Source organism: Protopterus annectens, chromosome 6.part0 (assembly GCF_019279795.1).
Source record: "Protopterus annectens isolate FY-2018-M chromosome 6.part0, PAN1.0, whole genome shotgun sequence".
NCBI lineage: Eukaryota > Metazoa > Chordata > Ceratodontiformes > Protopteridae > Protopterus > Protopterus annectens.
In genome coordinates, this window is record NC_056737.1 from 55582134 (window position 1) to 55607128 (window position 24995).

The window sequence follows — 24995 nt, forward strand, 5'->3', positions numbered from 1 at the left end:
GCGTTTTCGAGCTGGGAATTCTCATTATCAGTTCTCTGCATTGCCCTTTGGCTTATCTACTGCGCCCAGAGTATTCACAAAGGTTCTGGCTCCAGTGATAGCTTTCTTCAGGCTAAAAGGAATACAAATCTATCCTTATTTGGACGACTGCCTGCTTCTGGCTCAAGGAAAGGACGTGCTTCTTCAGCATTTGGAATATGTGATAGCAGTGCTAAGATGCCTAGGGTATTCTGTGAACGAAATAAAGTCCAGTCTAGTACCCTCTCAAGACATGTGCTTTCTGGGCGTGAGACTGAATACAGCATCCCAGATGGCCTTTTTAACCCCGGACAAACAAAAGAATCTTTCTCTTTACTTCCATCAACTATCTCATCAGTCCGGGCTGACTGCAAGGACAGTCCTTCAAGCCTTAGGGTTCATGGCATCTTGTATTCTGGTACTTCCCAATGCCAAATTGCATATGAGGAAGCTACAATGGTATCTCAAAAATGTATGGACACAGCACTGCCAGGATTTGGACACTATCATTCAAATAATACCTTGCATTCAAAAGGAATTTTTGTGGTGGGCTCAGGAATGTCACCTAAACAAGGGACTCTCTGTGACCCGGCCAGAGGCGAGTCAGATTCTAACGACAGATGCCTCAGACACAGCTTGGGGAGCTCATCTGAATGGAAAGTGGATACAAGACAAGTGGCCTGCCAGACTGCAGCATCTACATATCAACATGAAGGAGATGTTAGCAGTCCAGTTTGCATTACTGGCTTTCAAGGATTTACTTCTTCCAGGGCAGGTGTTGATTCTAACAGACAACACAACTGTCATGTGGTACATCAACAAACAAGGGGAACACATTCTTATCCTCTATGCAGGCAAGCAATGATTTTGTGGAGACTGCTAAGCTTGCAACTGAATCTTCAAGCAAGGTTTCTGCCAGGAGCACAGAACTCCTTAGCAGATGTGTTAAGCAGGCAAATCATGGATCCCCACGAGTGGAAACTGGATCTTCATGTATTTCAGACATTGACAGTGTCCTGGGGAACTCCAGACATAGATCTGTTCGCTTCTCCACTAAACCACCAGCTGCCAAAGTTTTGCACGAAAAGGTTTCATCACACAGCCTGGAAAGTGGATGCTCTTTCTTTCAGTTGGGAAAATCTTCATGTGTATGCCTTTCCACCTCTGCCTCTCCTCCCAAAGATACTCCTAAAGGTCAGACAGGACAAGCCATGGATGATTTTAATAGCTCCAGAATGGCCTCGGCAGCACTGGTACCCGTTGCTGAGGAGTCTGGTAAGGAAGCCTCCATGGCCCTTACCTTTGATTCCACACCTATTGTCTCAGAAGGACGGGCATCTACTCAATGTCAAGCTTCACTCTCTTCATCTAACAGCCTGGCATATTCTGTTTTGAACCATAGTAGGTCTCAGCTTCCTCAACAAGTTCTGAATGTGATTATGGAAGCCAGAAGACCTAGTACAAGGAAAGTGTACGCAGGGAAATGGAAGAGATTTTTATTTTGGTGTGCAGCAAAGGATTTGGATGTTTCTGAGCCAAATTTGAGTGTGGCTCTTCAATATCTTACTGAGTTATTGGACAAAGGTTTGTCTTTCTCTTCCATTAAGATTCATGCTGCAGCAATTTCAGCTCACTATGATTGTGACCCACCATTGTTTTCTCATCCTTTGTTTAAGCAATTTCTTAGATGGGCAAAGAATATAAGAGCCCCACGTAGAGCTCCTACTCCTGCTTGGGACCTCAATTTTGTGTTGGAGAAACTTACTCTACAACCTTTTGAGCCTGCGGCTACTGCTGAATTGAAATACTTGTCATGGAAGACTGCTTTTTTGTTGGCCATTACTTCTGCAAGAAGGGTTTCTGAATTGCAGGCCCTTATGGCGGTTGAGCCTTTTATGATGTGCCATAAGGATAGGGTATCATTACGCACTAATCCTTCCTTTATGCCTAAGGTGGTCTCTAGTGTGGCTTTAAACCAAACTATTCATTTGCCCACTTTTTATGCAGATCCCCAAAATAAAGGGGAAAAGATTTTGCACACTTTAGATGTACACAGGCAGTTGCGTTATTATTTAAGCAGGACTAAGGATTTTAGGCAGTCTCAGCAGTTGTTTGTTTCTTTTGCTTTGAGTTCTCAGGGCAAGCCTGTGTCAAAACAAACTATTTCTAAGTGGATTGGGTTTTGCATTGCATTTTGTTATTCCCATCATGGCAAGGAGATTCCAGCTGGGATCAGGCCTCATTCCACTAGGGCTACTGCCACTTCAACAGCATTTCTAAGGGGGGTGGCAACTAAGGATATTTTGGAGGCAGCTACTTGGAGTTCAGTGCATACTTTCCCTAAGCATTACCACCTTCCTCTCTACTCTAAATCTAGGGCTGGTTTTGCCACGGCTATTTTGCAGGGCATGTTGACAGCTCCAGCTTCTTTATGATTTGCCAGCCTCCCTTACCTCTGCTTTGGGATTCTACCCAAGTGTTAGGACTGCAGCAATGTGGGATGAAGAACATAGTACAGTTTTGTACCTACCATAAATGTAGATGTTCGAGGATCCACATTGCTGCAGTCCAATTTACCCTCCCTCCTTCCCCTCTGTGTTTAGGGGTGGTTGTATGGGTGGGGTTGTACTTTTGTAAATTGTATATATATTTGGTACAGGAGTGTTTGGTGTTTTTTGGTTTTGGCCTTATCTTTTTAGGGTCTTCTGACATCTGGGGCAAGAAAAGACTGAGGATATGACGTCGGTCATGCGCATTTGTACCCTGACGTCCTGACGTCAGACTAATGCGCCCTGACCGACGTCAGCCTTATACTTTGGTATTCGGGCCGACTGGGACAGCGGACTACCCAAGTGTTAGGACTGCAGCAATGTGGATCCTCGAACATCTACATTTATGGTAGGTACAAAACTGTACTTTTTAATGCTTCAACACACATAAAATATTAGTCTGTAAATTTAACACGTATTAAAAAATGAGATTTGAAAGTGTTTGGCAGTATTTTGGGATGACCTTGTTTAAGCAAGTCCAGAACTGGAAAGAAGCACTTGATGTATAGAGAATAGATTTTCTGTTCATCTTTGTACTGGAATGATGAAAGGCTAGGCTGTGTATGCCAACTTTTAATACAGCAGTAGTAATTCTGCAACCTAATTTTTGAAAACACACAGTTGTGCCACATGAGAATAGTTGTAGCTATGTGGTTTCCTGAATTTTGCATTGATAAAAGCCAAATGCACATAAGGAATTACTGGCACATCAGGTAAAATTCATCTTTTCACATACCAGTATTTTTTCCATGGAACATGGGTTATACTTTGATTTAGTCCTTCAGTGGACCCATTTCTGTGAACATCATTTGTGGAATCATTTTGTTAGATAACCTTATAGTCATTTATTTTACGACATGAATATATTTCTATTCTTTATTTCTTGATGGCAGGATGAACTCAACTATGAGGAGAGGAGCTATGAGGGAGGTAAATTTGCCACTACAGAAGTGACTGGAAAACAGTTTGACGATGCTCTGAAGGAAGCAATGCCAAAAATGATGAAGTACATGGGTGGAATGAATGACAAGGGTAAGATGACAGAAATATTCAGGTATGCTGCATTTTTTATCATATTTCAAGACACTGGCTGCAGGAGATGCTTCTAAGAGCCATTTTACATGCTCTGCTTGGTCTCAGTTTCTTCCAGTATTTTGCAACTTGTTTTGCAGTAAAAAGCAACCTAATCTGGATGGTTTCCACCCTTGTCTCCATTTCTTTCTTGTTAGACTGAATAAAGCTGTTCTTGTCTTCCTGTCTTGTGTTTATAAAGGTTGTCAGTTTATTAATTTGCATCATTCATACTGATTTGCTTGCAAAACTGATTGAACACACCAGCAGTAGGTGTGTCTGGAATAAATGTGCATCTTTAGTAGAACGCTACACCGTCTTCTGTATTTAGGCCTCAAGTAAAACTGATTGCCTGGTTACCTTTTTAACTAGGGCACCTTCCCCTGTGTTTGTAGGTTGTTAGGCTGTTTAACTTTGCTTATACATTTTGTTTTGTTGGCTTATAAAACTGGTTGACTATACCAGCAGTTGTGTGTGCTTTTTATGAACAAATACCTGTGGCCGACAGACGCACCTAGACTTTTGTCTGTTCAGGCTTCAAGCATGGGTCATTGCAATGCTGCCGTTTTAAACACACAAGTGCTGGTGATAAAAGGCTGGAAAGCTTTATCTCTTGTCTCTATGGATTATGAAGTCACAGTCTAAGAAGGATTATGGGAATAATCTTAAGGACAAAAAAGAGACAAGAAAGAAAGGCAAGCCCAGACACTTAGCCTTCTAAATCCTTTATGTCTTCTTTAGATACTACATGTGCACCCCTTCTTGCTGTCAGTTTCCAGACCATTCAGTCTTGGTCTTTGGGACACTTGGTCTTATTCATTCATCCACTCCTTTCCTCTGGTTCAGTTTAGTCGCTGAGATAATTGATCAGGTATTATGTTTCCTTTATTGTACACCAACCACCTAGATATTTTGCCATCTGTGGGCTCCAATCCATTCCCTTGTTTGACAGCACTGTCTTCTGGGGATTTGCCTTCCATTTCTTGCACAACAGAAGTCAATATTGCAGCCTGAATAATCTTTTAATAGTGTTTGTCCATCATGTTTCCATGGGTATCAAGAGTAGACTTAGTCTCTCACTGCTGTTAGGTTTCCACCCCTGAAGTATCTGGGACCCTGGACATCTGCTGCAACTGACTTGTCTTTTAGTAGGGATATGAATATCAGCCCATGTTCTGAAGGCAGGACCATTATATCAAGTCCTAGATATGACATAATCAGTGATGCAGACAACAACCTCTGTAAGTCCTCCTTGTCCGTCAACCATAGTGGCATTTGCTGATATTTGGGAATCTGCCATAACGTTGAATCTCTCTTGCAGGTGTGTAGAAAGCACTTGTTTCTCTTTAGTGGGCATCAGCTTCAAACCCCATTTAAACAACCTTTCTGTCCTTGCAATATCCAGTGCCCTCTGAGGTTTTTCTTTCCACCTTCCATAAAAATGCTCGTTGATTGTCTACATAAAATTTTGTGTGTGTGTGTGTGTGTGTGTGTGTGTGTGTGTGTGTGTGTGTGTATGTATATATATATAACAGCGAAAGTTCATAAGCGTGTAATTCAAAACCTCGAATACCGGAGGTTTTGAATTTCGCGCTTATGAACTTTTGCTGTTGGTATGTATTCAGGTATGTGTGTGTGTGTGTGTGTGTGTGTGTGTGTGTGTGTGTGTGCGTGTGTGCAGTAGTACCATGAAATTCAAAACCTTGGGTAGTCGAGGTTTTGAATTTCGCAGTTTTGAGTTTTTGCGGTTTTGTGGATTCGACTTCTTGGGGCTCGAGATACTGAAAGTTGATATTTCAGTATTTCAAGCTTCTGAAGTGAATATATATATATATATATATATATATATATATATATATATATATATATATATAAAATACAAACACACACACAGATATGTTTATACGTTGTATTTACTCTTGGTTTTCTAACGTGGGTCATGTCTGAAAAGGGTCTGTGGACCAGACCATTTACAAAGTTTACAAATACAAAAATTAAAAAAGAAGCCTTTCCACATTTCAGTGTGGAGTCATTATTCTGCTGCACCACTGCAAAATACTTTTGCAGATCACTATTTCCACTTGGCTTGCACATCTGCAAACCGAGATTTTCCTGGAGTGTGTTGTGTTCAGAAATTTTCCCAAGAAATTTAGATGGAATTTAAAGCCCAAAGTCATTATCTCTTAAGAAAAATCCAAACAACTACAGCAATGAAGGCTAAGGAAGTCCACACGATTTCACTCACACGATTTCACTCACATGGTAAATTTAATAAAACAAGGAATAAAACAAGTAAACAAAAAGCGCTTTTCGTCTAGTAAAGTGACTAAACTTCTTCACTTAAAATATTGAACAACACACTATTGCATAAATCTAAATTCCCGAAGTCATGTGACCAAGATAGTAACCACTAATGTTAGCCCCTTTGCACCCATTCAGTCCAACAATCAAGAGGTACAAGACATTAAACATACAGTTAAAGAATGCAGTATAGAACCTACTAACATAAAAGCTATAGGCAAAACATTCCCCTTGCTGGTAAAATGCAGTTAAAAAACACAGGGTAAAACTTACAACAATAAATGCTATAGATAAACATTACCCTTGCTTTAACATATATACGCTTGTTTACCTGGTCAAACTTTTCAATTTCAGAATACATGCGATAGAACAGGTTTCATTTAAACCTAGAAATTGTCTGGAATTCAATCTCAATTGCCATATCAGTTCTAACCTTTCCAATAATAGAGAAGTTTTTCCCCCACTAATATCCACAGGGGCCTGATCAATAGCTCGGAATTTAAACTTATGGGTCGGGTGATCAGCAGAATGCCTTGCCAATACATTGTGTAACTTGCTCCTACTGATGTAATGTGTGCTCGTACACCCGTTCCCTAAATTTATGCCAAGTATTACCACTGTAAAACGCCGTACAATACTGGCATTGAGCCAAATAAACAATTGATCTAGAATTACAGTTAAATTTTTTCGTGGTTGAATATGGCTTATTCCTTATCCTAAAAACATGTCCTGTTTCCATATGTTTACATTGGTTACACATATTGCATCTGTACATGCCGGGATTACTCCTAGTAATTGGGGCCGCAGTTTCCAAAAGATTCTTCATATCCCTACCTCTTTTAAGTATAACCACAGGGTAATCACCTTCCTTGTGCATGATATCTCTTGAGGTTAATAAATCCCAGTTTTTAACTAGTATTCTTTTCATTTCTAATGCTTCGATACTAAATGTGGTAATAAAACTAAGGGTAAAATGGGGGCCAGTGTTATTAACTGCCATGCTGTTATCCTGTAGTCGAACCGAATGTTCGTAAATGTAACACTTATGACTATTGACTCTTGTATCTCCTCTGTTTAATATAGGTGTGTAAAAACCCCTTCCCTGTTTAGGTTGAACCTCAGCTACTAATTGGGTTATTAAAGCATTTGGATACAGTGTTGTCCGAGCTGCATACAGGTCAGCTGAGGCAGTGAGCAGTGCAACTTGCACCGAAGTGGCTGTGCCCTATAATACCCATTTGACCTTCACTGAGGGTGCCCAGCTGTCCTGCCCTGTCTTCTTCCAGAATTCTCTAGATCACGGTTAGCAGTAAGTTCCAATGTGGTCTGAGCTGCATACAGGTCAGCTGAAGCAGTGAGCAGTGCAACTTGCACTGAAGTGGCTGTGCCCTATAATAGCCATCTGACCTTCACTGAAGGTGCCTGGCTCTCCTTCACTATCCCCATCCAGGATTCCCTGCCCTCTAATCATAGAATGGATGTTGGTGATGGCAGCAAAATTTAAAACTATAAAGGTTTATGGTTTCCCAATCCGTGAAGTTGACTTTACAGTTAGAGTCCTAAAACTGTCTGATCTAGGAAAAATCCAAATGGTAGCCCTGTTCCAAGAAATAGGAAACTTATTTGAATGCCTTCTTTTTCCATCGTCTTAGGGATATCGGCATGTTAATAATGTGAATATGGTGGCCATTTCTTATACTCCTCCTTTGTGTTATGGCTTCTTCCACAGATGCAGACATATTAGTCTTTTGACAGATTTCTTCTACCTTCTTACCTCAGGTATTTCTTGAGTCTGTCTGAGCTCCCAGTTCCACCTATTGTCCTACCTCTCCAGCTTGAGAACCTTGATTCGCTTTTCCCAAGATTTTGTTAGGCCTTCCTTCATGAAACTTCCTTGTCTGCTGGTTTAAGTGAAGTTTCAGTGCCCCTGTGCTCTTCTGTGCAGATTCCAGAGCTCTGGAGTCTCTGCTGTTGCTTTTCTGAAACCCTAAAGTCAGGCTGTCTTGTGCTGCCCCAGCATCATGCTCTTCCTCCTTTGCATCTCCTACAGCAGTTTTGTCCTTGGTCATCTTAACTTTGGTAGACCTAGTGGAAACTTTCTTATCCTTTTTTTGACTTGGGCCCAGAGAGAGAACATGCATTGGTTGTGTTTCTTAAGGAGCATTAGCTGGGGTTGGTGGAGGTCCATTTAGCACTGGCTGGCTTGTCAGAGGATCTGTCTTCAGATAGCCTTTCTACACAAGATGCAAAAGATCCAGTGTTTTCTACTCCTATCAGTCATCCTACTTGTGTAGGGTTGAACACTGGGCATATGCACAGCTTTAAAAAGAATTTCATGAAGAGTTTATGTTGTACTGTTCCTGTGATCAGCCCTCTCCGCTTCTCTTAAGTTGTTTTTGTCTTGTAAGATACAATAGTGCCCAGAATGTCAACCAATGGAGATTTTCAGTTTTGTTGCAGTGTTCTACCCTAGGCATATCAGGGTCTATATGAGTATAGGCTCTTTCATCTCCTTCTGGAGGAGCCTGATTTTGGTTGGCACAGAGGTGTAGTGGGCCTCCCAGGGACTTTGACTCACTCCATTTTCAGATGACAAATGTATGAATAGTTCTGAGGTTGATATGTACTGTGGTTTTCAGGGAGAGGTTGTCATTGCTGATCTGAGCTCCACTTTGGTGGCTGTGCTTTGTGGAAGGGCTTAAGTGGGCACCCTGTTTAGGGACATTGCTGACTGACTCCTTTTTGCTTTTCAGTACAATGGCATAGGCTTATTGATACCCTGGTGGGCTCTTAAGTTGTATATCCTTTGCAGTACCTGGAAGGACACCTTGTGTTCCCCCTGCAGCATTCACTTATTGCACTGCTGCTGTACTTCATTTCTCCTTTTTGCTCGGTATTAGTATGGATGCATACTAATGCATATTCCATTCTGTGTAATGGTTAATCCTTAATGCTGCTGGACCTTGTTAGCCCAGTCGTTCTGATGTTAATGTCAAACTTTAATATGGTAGATTATTCTTTACTGGAGGCCAGTCCTTATAGCAGATCAGGGGATATTTAGATGATGCTCATGCTGCACTGTGGAGCGTGGGGCTACTTAATGTATCTCCATCGATTTCCACCCCCCCTTTTTTTTCTTCCCTTGCAGAGGTCATGCTCCTGTGCTGCCCTTCTTGTATAAGCATGGGTTTGACATTGTCAACATATGGCTGACTTTCCATGTTTATCAGTCATGTATGTACTGATGGCAGTCAAGTTTCTTTTCTGATCAGGCTTTTAGACTCAAAGAATTTTGGATTCCTTGTTTTTCCTTACTCCAGGATTTTAAGTTATAGTCCTTCGTCACACACTTTTGGAGTTTCCCTCCCTTGCCTTGTAGAGCACTATTTAGCAATCCTGGTTTGCATGAATTACAGGCAATTTCTTCTTATTCGGGGTGGCTCTCAAGTCATCTACATCTAGTGAACGCACATGCTCTGATTGAGGCATGGTAGGTCTTTCATTTTCATCCCATAATCTAAGGTGCCCAGATTTCATGACAAGGTTAGCAGAGAGTGTTGGCTTGGCCTCCCCTGGTGTTATCCTTCCTTTGGTTCTTCCTCCACATTTCACAGACTGGTGAGTGTCATGTGCTCCTCTCTATCTGCCAGTCTTATTGTTTGGACAATTAATTTTTAAGGCTATTCAGGCATGGTACACATTGCTAATTACTCTGTTTTGATCTTAATACCCTTACTTCATTCATGTTTTGTATTCTGGCTTTCAAGAGGTTTATCCTGGTCTGTTGACCTTCTTTGGTCAGTTAGGGCTACCTTGCAGTAGAAATTTCTTAGACCTAGTCTTCTTTGGCTGTTATGGGTGAATACAGGGTCTGTTCCCTTGTCTACCTGCCACAAAGTTACATTGTCCTTGCTAAGTCATTTGAGAGATGTCAGTTGGCTTTTCAGTGCTTTCGGTGGCTGGGCTGCTTCAGCGATTTGAGCTTAACACATGACTGCTGCTTTGGAAGTGATGCCTACCCACTGTCTGTTCCATGTACGTGGACTCTATGATAGGCATCACTAAGGGAGAGTGGACTGCTTTAATACTGTTGGCCCTGTTTGGCTTATGTCAGAGGGAAGTGCTGAGGTTTTGGGTGGGTCAGATTCTACTAAGTATATGCCTTTAGCAGCCTTATAACTAATGATCCTGTGCTGTTCTTGGTACCAAAGCTCCACTGGTACATCAGAATAACCCAATGGAGAATTTAGTAGTAGAGTAAGGGCTGGAAGTGTATAAAGTTTCTGTTCCGCTTTGTTTTATATTCTCTTTGAAGGGTAGTTGGATAGAAATCAGGCCAGTCTGTTCCTGGTTTGAGCTGCTTTGTTTCCTGCTTATGTCTTTCTGTTCAGTTGATCTTTGGTCTAAGGCTTTTTTCTAGATGGCCAATCCCTTTTCCTGCTATATGCTGCTGGAACCACAAAAGTGGTTTGACTGTGAGAGATGTGCCTTTTTTAAGATCAAATGCAGGGTCATTTGAAGGGAAATGATCATGCTTATTGTAGTAAGTTGTGGTCATGCTCTTGGATCTGTTTGGACCTGCCAGTCTAGCCCTTGGAAACTATGCCAAATCAATCTCTGCCTCTAATGGAGTGGGTCTTCACTGACTGCCTTGCCCATCCTGTGTTGAACTGATGGGTTAATCCCTTTTGACTGGTATTTCAGTCATAAGGGCCTGATGTTCACTTTTCCAGTCATAGTTTTAAGGAAACTTGCTTTCAGGAGTTTTTTTTTCTCTAGAATATTTTTTTAAGCTCTTCATTGTCTAGTTTGGTGCATGTCTATTCAAGGGACACCCCATATTGCTTGGGTCCAGTGTCTAACCACCTAGATAATGGCTTGATTTTCTAGCCAGTTTCTGTCCTCATTTAACAGCCCTTCGCTGCTCTACACAGAGAGGCTTGTGTCAATATTGGGATTGTGACCTATTGTGGTATAGGGACCCTTGGGTAAGTACTAATTTGTCTTGTAGGGGGCTTTTTTGGATTATTCTTTAGGCCAGTGCATACACCAATTCCCCTAGTTCTCCAAGCCCAGATGTTCTTCATCCCACATTGCTGCAGTCCTAACACTTGGGTAGTCCGCTGTCCCAGTCGGCCCGAATACCAAAGTATAAGGCTGACGTCGGTCAGGGCGCATTAGTCTGACGTCAGGACGTCAGGGTACAAATGCGCATGACCGACGTCATATCCTTAGTCTTTTTTGCCGCATGGTCCGATGCAGAAGCAGTATTGCGAGTGCAGGTTGGCGTTTTGAAATTTTCTGAAGTCGGAGTTTCAGACCGAATCAAAGTTGGCTAAGTACCCCGTTGGGGAATATTTTGGTTTTTTCTTGCCTCAGTATTTAACCGGATGTCAGAAAAAGTGAATAATTGTATTTCTTGTGGGAAACAGATACCTCATAGGGATTACCATACCTTGTGTATACCTTGCTTAGGGCCTGAGCACGACGTTGTTGGATGTCGCTCTTGTGCTAGATTTAACAAACGCACTATTAAGAGAAGGTTAGACTGTGCCAGGTTAGTTTTTGGGAAGCGTTGTAATTATAAAATGCCGTCGGATGCTCCGACGCCCGCTTCGTCAAAAAAGCGCAAGGACAAAGCAGCAAAGCCTAGGTTGGAAGAGCCGTCTGTCCCGGACGTCGGTTCTTTAGAGGGCTCGGTGGAGCCGGAGGTTCTGCCAGAAGTCTCTTTGGAGTCTCAGGGAGAGACTTTACTGTTACAGGATGTTTCCTCTCAGGAGGTAGGCCAGGCTGAGGGGGCTTCTCAGGTAACTGTTCTCCCCTCCCTTCCTAAGGTGGTTAGGCCCTCCCCTTCTGTTTCCAAGGCTTCTTCGAGAGGCAGGCCTGGTTTAACTTCAGTGGGGGTTTCTCCTAGTGCTTCAGGTTCTCTGCCTAAGAAACATATGCTTAAAATGGCAGAAGATTTGATTACTATGATTAGGGGTTCTATGCCCCCTCCTGATAAGAGGCCTAGGGTGGAACCTGAGCTTGAGAGTTTTGAGCAGTGTTCGGAGGCTTCTGAGTCTTCGGCTGAAGACTTGCAGGAGTATCCTCCTTATTCGGATTCTGATGTAGATGATTCTACTCCTTCGGCTTCTCCTCCTGAGGATTTTTCTTTTTCAGAGACTCTTCATTCCATGAGGGAGCATTTTAAATGGGAAGGTCAAGATTTTTCTGATTCCAGGAAAAGGCTAAGGGAATTTTTGTTTTTGCCCCAGCACAGGCCTTTGGCTATACCTCCTGCTCTGGATGTGGTGGAAGATGTTTTTGCAGAGGCTTCCCTGAACCCTGATTCTTTGCCTCCTGCTCCAGTTAAACCGGATAGGTATTATAGGGTGCCTGAAGCTCATAAGTATCTTTTTAAGAGTCCTAGGGCAGACCCAGAAACCGTTTCTCAGGGGCCTAAAGGTGTTAAGGCTTCTGTTGTTAAAAATCCTGTTCCTCCTGATAAAGAGGCAAGGGCTTTGGATAGATGGGGAAAGAAGGTGTATACTTCTTCCACTTTAGCCATGAGGGCTTTGAATTGCCAGTTCCACATGTTAAAATACCAAAATTATCTCCTTTCACAGTTGAAGTCTAAGGTGGATGCTCTGGCGGAAGGTATTGAGTGTAAAGAGTTGCAGGATTTAGTTCATGTTTCTGAACAGGTGGGTAAGCATTCTTTGCAATGTGGTTTTGATGCTGTACAGGCCTCTTCGAGGGTGGCTGCCACTGGTCCTGTTCTTCGCAGGCACGCCTGGTTGAGGGATCAGAATTTGGCTGAGCATGTTAAGACAAGGATTTTAGATGCTCCATTACAATCTGATGTGTTGTTTGGTTCGCCTGTGGAAGCAGTTTTAAAGAAAATGGAGGACAAGGCTAAGTCTATGCAGACTGTTAAAGATTTTTTGCAGGTTCAGCCTCCGAAGTTTAGTAGAAATTGGCCTACTAAGGGGTGGACATATCCTTCTTATGATTCCCAGTCTAGGGGTAGGTCTAGACGTGGCAGGGGCAGAGCTCAAGGTTCTTTTAGGCCTAGAACAGCGAGTTCACCTGCTCAGTCTTCTGGTGAGGGCAGGGGTCAGTCCTTTCGTAAACAGACCCAATGACCTGCCTTTTCAGCTGCCAGAACCTTCACGCCTGGCAGCACCTTTGGGAGGAAGGCTGGCACTTTTCAAAGAAAATTGGAGTTTAATTACCCAAGACAGATGGGTATTGGATATCATTCACCACGGTTACAGGTTTTATTTCCATACCTTGCCTCCTTTCAAAGGCATGCCAGACATTCCTCCTCTACAAAGAAAAGAGGCTCACAAGCAAATTTCTCTGTTACTTCAAATAGGGGCCATTCAGCCGGTTCCTGTGCCAGAAAGGGGCCTAGGATTTTATTCTCGCCTGTTCCTAGTACCAAAAAGGGGAACACGTGGAGACCAATTTTGGATTTGTCTATCCTCAACACTTATCTGGACATTCCCAAGTTCAAGATGTTGACGTTGCAACAGCTTTTACCTCTGCTGGGAAAAGATCATTGGATGGTAACTTTAGATCTCAAGGAGGCTTACCTTCATGTGCCTATCAGACTAAGTTGCAGGAAGTATCTGCGTTTTCGAGCTGGGAATTCCCATTATCAGTTCTCTGCATTGCCCTTTGGCTTATCTACTGCCCAGAGTATTCACAAAAGTTCTGGCTCCAGTGATAGCTTACTTCAGGCTAAAAGGAATACAAATCTATCCTTACTTGGACGACTGCCTGATTCTGGCTCAAGAAAAGGAAGACCTTTTGCAGCATTTGGAATATGTGATAGCAGTGCTAAGATGCCTGGGGTATTCTGTGAACGAAATAAAGTCCAGTCTAGTACCCTCTCAAGACATGTGCTTTCTGGGTGTGAGACTGAATACAGCAACCCAGATGGCCTTTTAACCCCGGACAAACAAAAGAATCTTTCACTTTACTTCCATCAACTATCTCTTCAGTCCGGGCTGACTGCAAGGACAGTCCTTCAAGCCTTAGGGTTCATGGCATCTTGTATTCTGGTGCTTCCCAATGCCAAACTGCATATGAGGAAGCTGCAATGGTATCTCAAAAATGTATGGACACAGCACTGCCAGGATTTGGACACTGTCATTCAAATAATACCTTGCATTCAAAAGGAATTTTTGTGGTGGGCTCAGGAATGTCACCTAAACAAGGGACTCTCTGTGACCCGGCCAGAGGCGAGTCAGATTCTAACGACAGATGCCTCAGACATAGCTTGGGGAGCTCATCTGAATGGAAAGTGGATACAAGACAAGTGGCCTGCCAAACTACAGCATCTACATATCAACATGAAGGAGATGTTGGCAATCCAGTTTGCATTACTGGCTTTCAAGGAGTTACTTTTCCCAGGGCAGGTGTTGATTCTAACAGACAACACAACTGTCATGTGGTACATCAACAAACAAGGGGGAACTCATTCTTATCCTCTATGCAGGCAAGCAATGATTTTATGGGAGACTGCGCTCAGCTTGCAACTAAATCTTCAGGCAAGGTTTCTGCCGGGAGCACAGAACTCCTTAGCAGATGTGTTAAGCAGGCAAATCATGGATCCCCACGAGTGGAAACTGGATCTTCATGTATTTCGAAAATTGACAGTGTCATGGGGAACTCCAGACATAGATCTGTTCGCTTCTCCACTAAACCACCAGCTGCCAAAGTTTTGCACGAAAAAGTTTCATCACACAGCTTGGAAAGTGGATGCTCTTTCTTTCAGTTGGAAAAATCTTCATGTGTACGCCTTTCCGCCTCTGCCTCTCCTCCCAAAGGTACTCCTAAAGGTCAGACAAGACAAGCCAAGGATGATTTTAATAGCTCCAGATTGGCCTCGACAACACTGGTACCCATTACTGAGGAGTCTGGTAAGGAAGCCTCCATGGCCTTTACCCTTGATTCCACACCTATTGTCTCAGAGGGACGGTCATCTACTCAATGTCAAGCTTCACTCTCTTCATCTAACAGCCTGGCATATTCTGTTTTGAACCACAGCAGGTCTCAACTTCCTCAACAAGTTTTGAATGTGATTATGGAAGCCAGGAGACCTAGTACAAGGAAAGTGTATGCAGACAAATGGAAGAGATTTTTATTTTGGAGTGCAGCAAAGGATTTGGAGGTTTCTGAGCCTAATTTGAGTGTGGCTCTTCAATATCTTACTGAGTTATTGGACAAAGGTTTGTCTTTCTCTTCCATTAAGATTCATGCTGCAGCAATTTCAGCTCACTATGATTGTGACCCACCATTGTTTTCTCATCCTTTGTTTAAGCAATTTCTTAGAGGGCAAAGAATATAAGACCCAAGGTAGAGCTCCTACTCCTGCTTGGGACCTCAATTTTGTGTTGGAGAAACTTACTCTACAACCTTTTGAGCCTGCGGCTACTGCGGAATTGAAATACTTGTCATGGAAGACTGCTTTTTTGTTGGCCATTACTTCTGCAAGAAGGGTTTCTGAATTGCAGGCCCTTATGGCGGTTGAGCCTTTTTTGATTTTCCATAAGGATAGGGTATCATTACGTACTAATCCTTCCTTTATGCCTAAGGTGGTCTCTAGTGTGGCTTTAAACCAAACTATTCATTTGCCCACTTTTTATGCAGATCCCCAAAATAAGGGGGAAAAGATTTTGCACACTTTAGATGTACACAGGCAGTTGCGTTATTTAAGCAGGACTAGGGATTTTAGGCAGTCTCAGCAGTTGTTTGTTTCTTTTGCTTTGAGTTCTCAGGGCAAGCCTGTGTCAAAACAAACTATTTCTAAGTGGATTGGGTTTTGCATTGCATTTTGTTATTCCCATCATGGCAAGGAGATTCCAGCTGGGATTAGGCCTCATTCCACTAGGGCTACTGCCACTTCAACAGCATTTCTAAGGGGGGTGGCAACTAAGGATATTTTGGAGGCAGCTACTTGGAGTTCAGTGCATACTTTCTCTAAGCATTACCACCTTCCTCTCTACTCTAAATCTAGGGCTGGTTTTGCCACGGCTATTTTGCAGGGCATGTTGACAGCTCCAGCTTCTTTATGATTTGCCAGCCTCCCTTACCTCTGCTTTGGGATTCTACCCAAGTGTTAGGACTGCAGCAATGTGGGATGAAGAACATAGTACAGTTTTGTACCTACCATAAATGTAGATGTTCGAGGATCCACATTGCTGCAGTCCAATTTACCCTCCCTCCTTCCCTCTGTGTTTAGGGGTGGTTGTGTGGGTGGGGTTGTACTTTGTAAATTGTATATATTGTATATATATTTGGTACAGGAGTGTTTGGTGTTTTTTGGTTTTGGCCTTATCTTTTTAGGGTCTTCTGACATCTGGGGCAAGAAAAGACTGAGGATATGACGTCGGTCATGCGCATTTGTACCCTGACGTCCTGACGTCAGACTAATGCGCCCTGACCGACGTCAGCCTTATACTTTGGTATTCGGGCCGACTGGGACAGCGGACTACCCAAGTGTTAGGACTGCAGCAATGTGGATCTTCGAACATCTACATTTATGGTAGGTACAAAACTGTACTTTTCTCCTGCACTGTGGAAGGATGTTTTTGGTTTTCTTTTTGTTGTAGGAGAAATTGTGTGCTTCACTCTTCTGGAGCGTCATTTCTTTGAGATCATACATCAGATCTAAATTAGTATCAGTCCTACTGGGCTTAATCTCCTTGTTTGGAGTTTCATTCCACACTGATTTTGTTGAAGACCTAAAGTCACTTCTTCCTACATGGAATGCTGAGAGCTCTGTCTTTGTTTAGGTACCCTGCTGTTCTTCAGCTTGGCTTTATCTTCATTGCTGGGTATGATGATTGCAGTTCAGTGTAACTTTCCAGTACAACAAGATCATCTGTAGGGCATCACGACTGACAGTTCATAGGTGTGTACTAGGCTAATGGCCCTGGAGCCTTTACAAGCCTAGCTCTTAGGATTATCCTGGCATCGTGCCACCCAACCTTAGTTCCCAGTGCCTCTGTCGAGTAAAGCCACTGGAGTGATCCCTGGGGTGAATTTTCTATTAACCATCCACTCATCAAGATTTCTCTTGAAGAGGGCCAGTGAGGGGCTCTGCTTGATATGTATAGGAAGTCTGTTCCATAGCATGGGCAGTCTCTGGGTTATTAGCCTGTCCCTCCACCATATTCTATTGATTGTGGTAATGAGGTTGAGGTCTCTGGAGCGGGTCATGTGGAGGGATTGGGATTTCTGTAAATGTAGCATTTCTAACAGAGCTGGATCAGAAATGGCTTTGTAAATCAAGCAGAGATTGCCACTAAGTAGGTGATATGAGACAGAATAGTTGGAGTTTTTTGAGTCGGTCCATATAGGACAAATGTTTAAGGCCCAAGATCCTCTTTGTGAGGTACTTTTGTGGCCTCTCCAGTTGTTGCAGGTGTTTAGAGAGGTACAAGCCAAATGGGGCATTGTACTCATTGATTGGCCTAATGAGGGAAGAGTAGAGGGAGACAATGACCTCTTTCTTCCTGAATGCAAAACCCTTAGTAATGAGAAATGTGCCACATAGAAGGACTTTCTGACCACAGTGGCAATGTGGCGGTTAAAGGAGAGGTTTCTGTCAACCTGTGTTCCCAGATCTCTTAACACCTTCTGTGTTCAGTGGACTACCATCCTTGTGGTAATTCATGGGAACCGTGTTTTTCCCAAAGGGGATGATGACAGATTTTTTGGCATTGAGCTCAAGGCCGTGGTTCCTGACGCCAGTTGTTGGTCTCAGTGAAGCCTTTCTGTAGGATGTCAGCATCACTTGGGGAGTTAATAATAGCTCCCAACTTGCAATCATCTGCAAACTTGGTCAGCTAGAGTCCCTTCGTGTTGGCCTGGACTTCAGAGAAATAGATACCAAACAGGAGAGGATCCAGGACCGAACCCTATGGGACTCCACTTGATTGGTCGGCAGTCAGCTACCATCACACTGTTGGTTCTACCTGTGAACCAGTTTGCAACCCACCTAGGGGTATAAGGGTTGATGCCTAGCTTAGTGATTTTTCTATGATTCCTGAGTGGGGAATGGTATCAAAGGCCTTGGCCAGATCAATTTAGGCTGTATGAACCACCTTGCCTTCATCCACAGCTCTGGTGACAAGTCAACCAAGTTAAGCAGGCATGATCTACCCTTCACAAAACCAAACTGTGTGAAATCCAGAGTTTGAAGTTCCCCTATATCCTTGTTTGTTAGGTCCATGACTATGCGTTCCATAGCTTTGCATGTCAGACTTGTCAGGCTAATGGGGTGATAGTTCCCAGGGTCTGTAGTCCCTCTCCTCCTTTGTGGAGAGGGATGACTGTAGTAGTGCTCCATTTGGTAGGGACAAAGCCCGAGGTGACACTGTGATTGAACAGGGCACACAGGTGAGGTGCCAGTTCACTCTGTACTTCATGTAGAGCACAGCCAGGGATATTATCAGGTCCCATAGAAGCTGTATTCTTGGCCTTGGACAGTGCTGTTTTAACCTGTGCAGCAGTAATACTGGGTGCCTGGCAATCTACCGGTATTGTGACTGGTCCCTTGGAGGGGGGGGGGGTAAAGTTGGCACTGAATCTGTCGGCCAGTATATTGGCAATATCTGTTGGCTCGGTATGGGAAGTACCATTGTGCAGTAGTTCAGAGCAAATCTGGGTATTGCTATAGAAGGCCTTGTGGTTGTCTTTACTATCTGCTGCAATTCTCTTTTCATAGCTAGCTTTAGAGGATTTGATGAGGGATCTCAACTTTTTGTTGAAGCCGATAAGGGATTTTTTTCAGTCTTTGGACTTCACCTTATTCCACATCAGTTTCCTCCATCTGTTGTAGAGTTTGTTTATGGCAGGGGACCACCAGATTGGCTTCCTTTTTTTGAAGGAGAGTGTCTTGGTTCTATTGGGTATGGCAAGATCCATGCATTTATGTACGTGTTCATACAGTACATCAGTGTATGATTCGGTGGTCATGCAACTGATCTCCATTTGCATGGGTACCATGGAGTTAGCCACCTCTGTTTTTAGGAGCCCAAAGTTAGTTTTGGAGAAGTTTTACATGGTGGCTATCTTTGCAGGGGTGGTGGGTGGGATGTGGATTTCTAAGGTGATTAGTTTGTGGTCGGATCTAACCAGGGAGGAGTTGGCTATTGGTGTAGAGCAACGGTCGCCCATGTTAGTAATGACCAGATCAAGTATGTTGCTACCTATAGTGGGGGTAAGAACGAGCTGGTACAGGGCATTGGAATTAATGAATTCCAGGAAACATTGGGCAAGTGTAATGGAACCTGAGTAGTTCTCCCAAATAATGGAGGTGTAGTTGAAGCCGCCCAGTATGAGAGTGTTAGGTTGGACACTAATATTCTCCAGGGTGCTTAGGAATGTGGAGTGTGAGGCTTGGGACATGGTCGGGGACCTATAGCAGGCTATGACCTGAATCACTGTCTTACCCAGTGTTAGCTGCACATGAAGTATCTCAGATGCGTTATGTGGAGCTACTAGTCTGGAGGTGTGCGCATCCTTTATGACTATGGAAACACCACCTCCTTTGGAGCTTCGGTCCAAGTTCTGGGGCTGAAAGGTGTGGAATGAGTTATAGCCTGGTAGTGCATTTGAGAATGTCTGATGTACATGGTTAAACTGTGTTCTTCAGGCTACAGGTTCTTCGGTCCAAGTGTTAATGGTGAGTTCCTCAAACCTGCTGTCTAGGATGTTTACCTAGGTACTATTTCCTGTGGATTGATGAAGATTGAACCTCCTTAGCACATACAAAGGTTTTATACTTGGTTTTAGGTGTGCTTGGAAGATTTATTCTGTGTTAACCAATCCTCCCTCCACCCCCATGTCTGGACAGATGAAGGCTTACTGCATTATCCTTTGTCTTTTTTTTTGGCTTTGGTCAGAGACTGCAAAATGGAGGAGAGAGTTGCAATTGTCATTTGGAGGCATAAGTGCTTGTGTAACCTTTGAATGTTAGATCCACTGCACATAGCATGCGCAGTGTATTGGATCCTGTGAGCTAGACTGAATTCTCCATACATCTCTAGCTTCATGGTAGGTATATAACTTTTGTTGGGTATTGTACAAATTTCTTGGTTTCGGTTCCTCATGAGGAACTTGGTTGCAGTACTGGTGTTGCTTTGGTCTTGTTTTGCTTTTTGCTTTAATGCAGTTCGTGTTGGCTCCTCTTTGAGGTTCATTTGCATTTGTTTGCTGGGATTAATTTTTTTCCCTTATTCTTCATTTACAGATCAAAGGATGTTCTTCGTGTTTCACTGTTGCAGTCATTACATTTGGATAATCTGCTGGCAGGTTGCCCTCAGTCGGCCTAATTAACAAAGTCTTGGGGCCTACGTCAGTTGCTGTCCCTTCTTCCATGATGTCAGGTCGTCAGGGGTATAAAACATGCATCCAACGCCATTACATCAGTCTTTCTGGCCATGCGGTGCCCGAAGCAGAAGCAGTTCGCAAGTGCCAGTTGGCCGACTCTTGAAATTTTCGTTTTCGAGTTTCAGAACCAAAGTCTTCAACTTAAAGCTAAGTACCCCGTTGGGGAAACTTTTTCTTGCTCCTTACCGATGTCAGTAAATGTTAATAATTGCATTACTTGTGGAAAGCAAATACCTCACAAAGATTTTCCTTCGTACCGTATTCCTTGCCTAGGCCTTGACGTCGATGTTCCTTGCTGTTGGTTTTGTGCTTTTAGTCAGCGCACTATCCATTGTCTATAAATTTTTGCCTCTAAATATTTCGGTTCTCTGCTTAATTATCCAGAAATGTCATCGGTTAGCCATCCAACTTCCGGGATTCCGAAAAAACGCAAAGATAAAAGACAGGCCGCCGAGTTCCAAAACTGCCGATGACGCTTCTAAGCCAGTTGCCAGTTCGCCGGTACTCAGTGAGGCGCTTCCGCAGCCCCTGATACCTGCTACTTCTGATTCGCACGCCTCTACTGAGACCCATTCTGAGTCTGGTATGCCGCGAGAGGCTTCACCTATGGAACCCGCGGATGTCTCTACCTTGGATGGGTCCGGAGCCGCTGTGCAGGCACCGGCTTCTGAGGGTGTATTCAGGTCTACAGACTTGCATATTAAATCGACTCCACCTTCATTACTAAGGCCTAGATCTGTATCTATGTCTAAAAATCTGACGCCCAGGCCCCTATGCCTAAAAAACAAATGATCAAAATGGCTGAAGATCTAATTACTCTAATCAGGGGTAGTCAAGCCCCCCCCTCCCAAGAGGCCTAGGGCTGAGTTTGATTATGATTCTTCTGATCAGGTTTCTGTTTCTTCTGATTCCTGTTTCTTCTGATTCTTCTAATAACATGGATTTGTCCATACCTAGGATTCTGATGCAGAGGGTTCCATTCCCTCTGCTTCCTCTCCTGCGGATTTTTCTTTTGGGGAAACTTTACATACCTTAAGGGAGCATTTCCACTGGGAAAGTCAGGAACTTTCTGATTCAAAAAAGAGGCTTAGGGATTTCCTTCTTCTACCTCAGCATAGGACCTTGGCTATACCTCCTGTACTAGACATTGTTGATGTGTTTTCAGAATCCAGTATGACCCCTGCTTCCCTGCCTCCAGCTCCTAGTAAACCTGACAGATACTACAGGGTTCCTGAGTCCCACAAGTTCCTTTTCAAAAATCCTGTTGCAGATCCAGAAACCATTTCTCAGGGGCCCAAGGGCATTAAGGCTTCTACTGCTAAAAATCCTACCCCTTCTGATAGAGACTCCAGGGCGCTGGATAGATGGGGTAAGAAAGTTTATACTTCTGCAACCTTGGCAATCAGGGCTTTAAACTTCCAATTTCATATGTTAAAATATCAACAGCATATTATTGGACTGCTTAAACAGAAAATGATGTTGATTCCTGACTGTGTGGAAAATAAAGATTTACAGGATTTATTGCATTCTGCTGAACATGTTGAAAAACGTACTTTGCAATGTGGTTTTGATTCTTTAGAGGCCTCCTGCAGGGCTGCTGTTACTGGGTCTGTGCTTAGAAGGCATGCTTGGCTTAAGGAGCAATCTTTGCCTGATCATGTTAAAGCGAAATTGTTGGATACTCCTTTAAATCAGGACCGTCTGTTTGGCATCAAGGCTGAAGAAGTTGTAAAAAAAGATGGATGATAAAGCTAAATCTATGCAAACTGTGAAAGATTTCTTACAAGTGCAACCTCCAAGATTTAGTAGGTACTGGCCTACTAAGAATTGGTCTTTTCCAGCTCCTTCCAGATCCTCTCAAGCCAAACCCAGACAAACCAGAAGCACCAGGTTTCAGTCCCAGGGGACTCTCGGAACTAAGCAATGGGGGGCCTCCACTTCCAAATCTGGAAATAACAAGACACCCCTCTATGGTAAACAGTCTCAATGACTTCCTTTTAAAATTACCAAGCACTTACCTTTTAGCTGCCCTTTTGGGGGGAAAAGATTGCTCTTCATGCAAAGAACTAGGAACTCATAACGCAGGACAAATGGGTTTTAAGTATAGTGTCCCAGGGATGCAGATTTCATTTCCACACATTGCAAACTCCAAACAGGTGGCCAGACCTGCCCCCAAATCAGTGGGCAGAGGCTGACTTTCCCTCTTAAACATGGGGGCTATTCAACCAGTACCAGAAGAGGAAAAGGGACAAGGTTTCTATTCCAGGCTCAAATCTTGGCGTCCAATTCTGGACCTGTCTACTCTAAACACCTTTGTGGACATTCCAAAATTCAAGATGCTGACTCTTCACCAGTTACTTCCTATGCTAGGCAAAGATGCCTGGTTGGCAACTCTAGATTTAAAAGAAGCATACCTGCACATCCCAATCAGGGGAATCTTGCAGAAGATACCTACGCTTCAAAGCAGGCTACTTGCATTATCAATACTCTGCACTGCCTTTTGGCTTGTCTACTGCGCCCAGGGTATTCACAAAGTGCCTGGCTCCAGTTATTGCATTTTGCAGGCAAAAAAATATTCATATATATCCATAACTGGACAATTGTCTAATTCAGGCAGAAAACCAGAGCATACTTCTAAATCATCTGGCATTTGTAAAAAGGGTTCTAACTTGTCTGGGGTACACCATAAACAAAAATAAATCACAACTTGTACCCTCTCGACAGATTACATTCCTGGGTGCAAGCTTGAATACAACTGCCCAGATGGCTTTCCTCACGCCAGAGAAGCAAATTCATTTGGTAACTTACTTCAAACAAGTGGCCACAAAAACCCTGCTATTTGCAAGACAAATACTGCAAGCCTTCGGGTTCATGGCCTCCTGCATTCTTCTAATTCCATATGCAAGACTGCATATGAGGAAACTACAGTGGTACTTAAAATGTCTATGGAGTCAACATTGTCACAGCTTGGAAACAATGATTCCTGTCATAGGTTCATAGGTAGGTACTAGGCTATCGGCCCAAGGGCCTACGTAAGCCTAGCCAGCAAGGTACCATAGCTTACGCCACCCAAGAAAGTTATTTTCCTGTGCCACTGTCCAGCAGAGACACAGAAGTGATTCCCCGGGGTGTATTTCCTATTTCTCATCCACTCATCAAGATTTTTCTTGAAGAGTGCTAATGAAGAACTTTGCTTGACATAGATGGGTAGCTTGTTCCAGAGTATAGGAAGTCTCTGGGTTAGGAAATTATCCCTCCAGCGTGTCCTGTTTATTGTGGTGACCAGGTTTAGGTCCCTAAAGTGTGTAGCTTGGAGGGATTGGGATTTCTTTAGGTGTAGCATGTCCAACAGCTCTGGGTTTGACATAGCTTTATATGTTAGGCAGAGATCACCTCGGAGTAGGCGATATGCTACGGAGTAAAGCTGGAGTTTTTTGAGGTGGTCAGTGTAGGACATTTGTTTCAGGCCAGTAATCCTCTTTGTGAGGTACTTCTGTGGCCTTTCCAGCTGCTGCAGATGTCTTGTGAGGTACATTCCAAAAGGGGCGTTGTACTGTATAATGGGTCTAATGAGTGACGAGTAGAGGGGAACAATGACCTCTTTTTCCCTGGATGAGGACCCTTTTATGATGTGTGCCATGTAGAAGGACTTCCTGACTACTGTGGCAATGTGACTATCAAAGGAGAGACGACTGTCCACCTGGGTCCCAAGGTCTCTTATCACGCATTCGGTGTTACGTAGACTGCTGCCTATGTGGTAGTTCATGGGTACAGAGTTTTTACCAAAGGAGATGACACTGCACTTTTTGGCATTGAGCTTGAGGCCATGGCTCTGACACCAGGCATCTGTCTCAGTGAGGCCCTTCTGTAGGATGTCCACATCATTTGGGGACTTGAATATGGCTCTTAGTTTGCACTCATCTGCAAACCTCATCAGCCAGAAGCCTTCTGTGTTAGCCTGTACTTCAGAGAAGTAGATACCAAACAGGAGAGGTCCCAGGACGGAACCCTGTGGCACTCCACTTGTCACTGCCTTGAGGTCAGATTTGGAATCTACAACTTTTACAGTGTGGGTTCTGTCAGTGAGCCAGTTGGCAACCCATTTTGTGACGTAGGGATTTAAACCTAGTTTAGTGAGTTTAGCTATAATTCCAGAATAGGGGATGGTGTCAAAAGCCTTGGCGAGGTCAAGATAGGCTGTGTGAACCACCTTACCCTCATCCACGGCTTTGGTGACTGCGTCAAAGAAGTCAGTCAGGTTCAGGAGGCATGATCTGCCTTTCACAAACCCGAACTGGGTGGGATCCAGAGTTTGGAGGTTACCAATGTCTTTGTTTATGAGTTCCATGATGATACATTCCATGGCTTGCAGACCAGGCTCATCAGGCTTAATAGGTCGATAGTTCCCGGGATCAGTGGTGGCTCCCCCTTTGTGGAGTGGGATAACTGTTGCTGTGCGCCATTCATTGGGCACAAAGCCTGATGCGAGGCTATTATTGAACATGTTGCTTAAGTGTGGAGCCAGTTCGTTCTGAAGTTCGTGTAAAACTCAGCCTGGGATGTTGTCCGGTCCCATGGATGCTGTGTTTTTGGCTTTAGAGAGTGCAGCTTTTACCTGCGTAGTTGTGATTACAGGGACTCTGCATTCTTCCTGTATAGATATGG

At 43.6% G+C, this 24995-nt stretch overlaps 1 protein-coding gene across 1 annotated transcript in view; it reads left to right on the forward strand.

Annotated features, from left to right (window-relative positions):
• Positions 1–24995, forward strand: part of HEBP1 (heme binding protein 1) — a 296309-nt gene that overhangs the window by 148626 nt on the left and 122688 nt on the right. The window contains exon 2 of the mRNA XM_044073845.1: positions 3461–3599. Within this exon, the coding sequence (XP_043929780.1) occupies positions 3461–3599 (139 nt within the window). The remainder of the gene's footprint in view (positions 1–3460; positions 3600–24995) is intronic.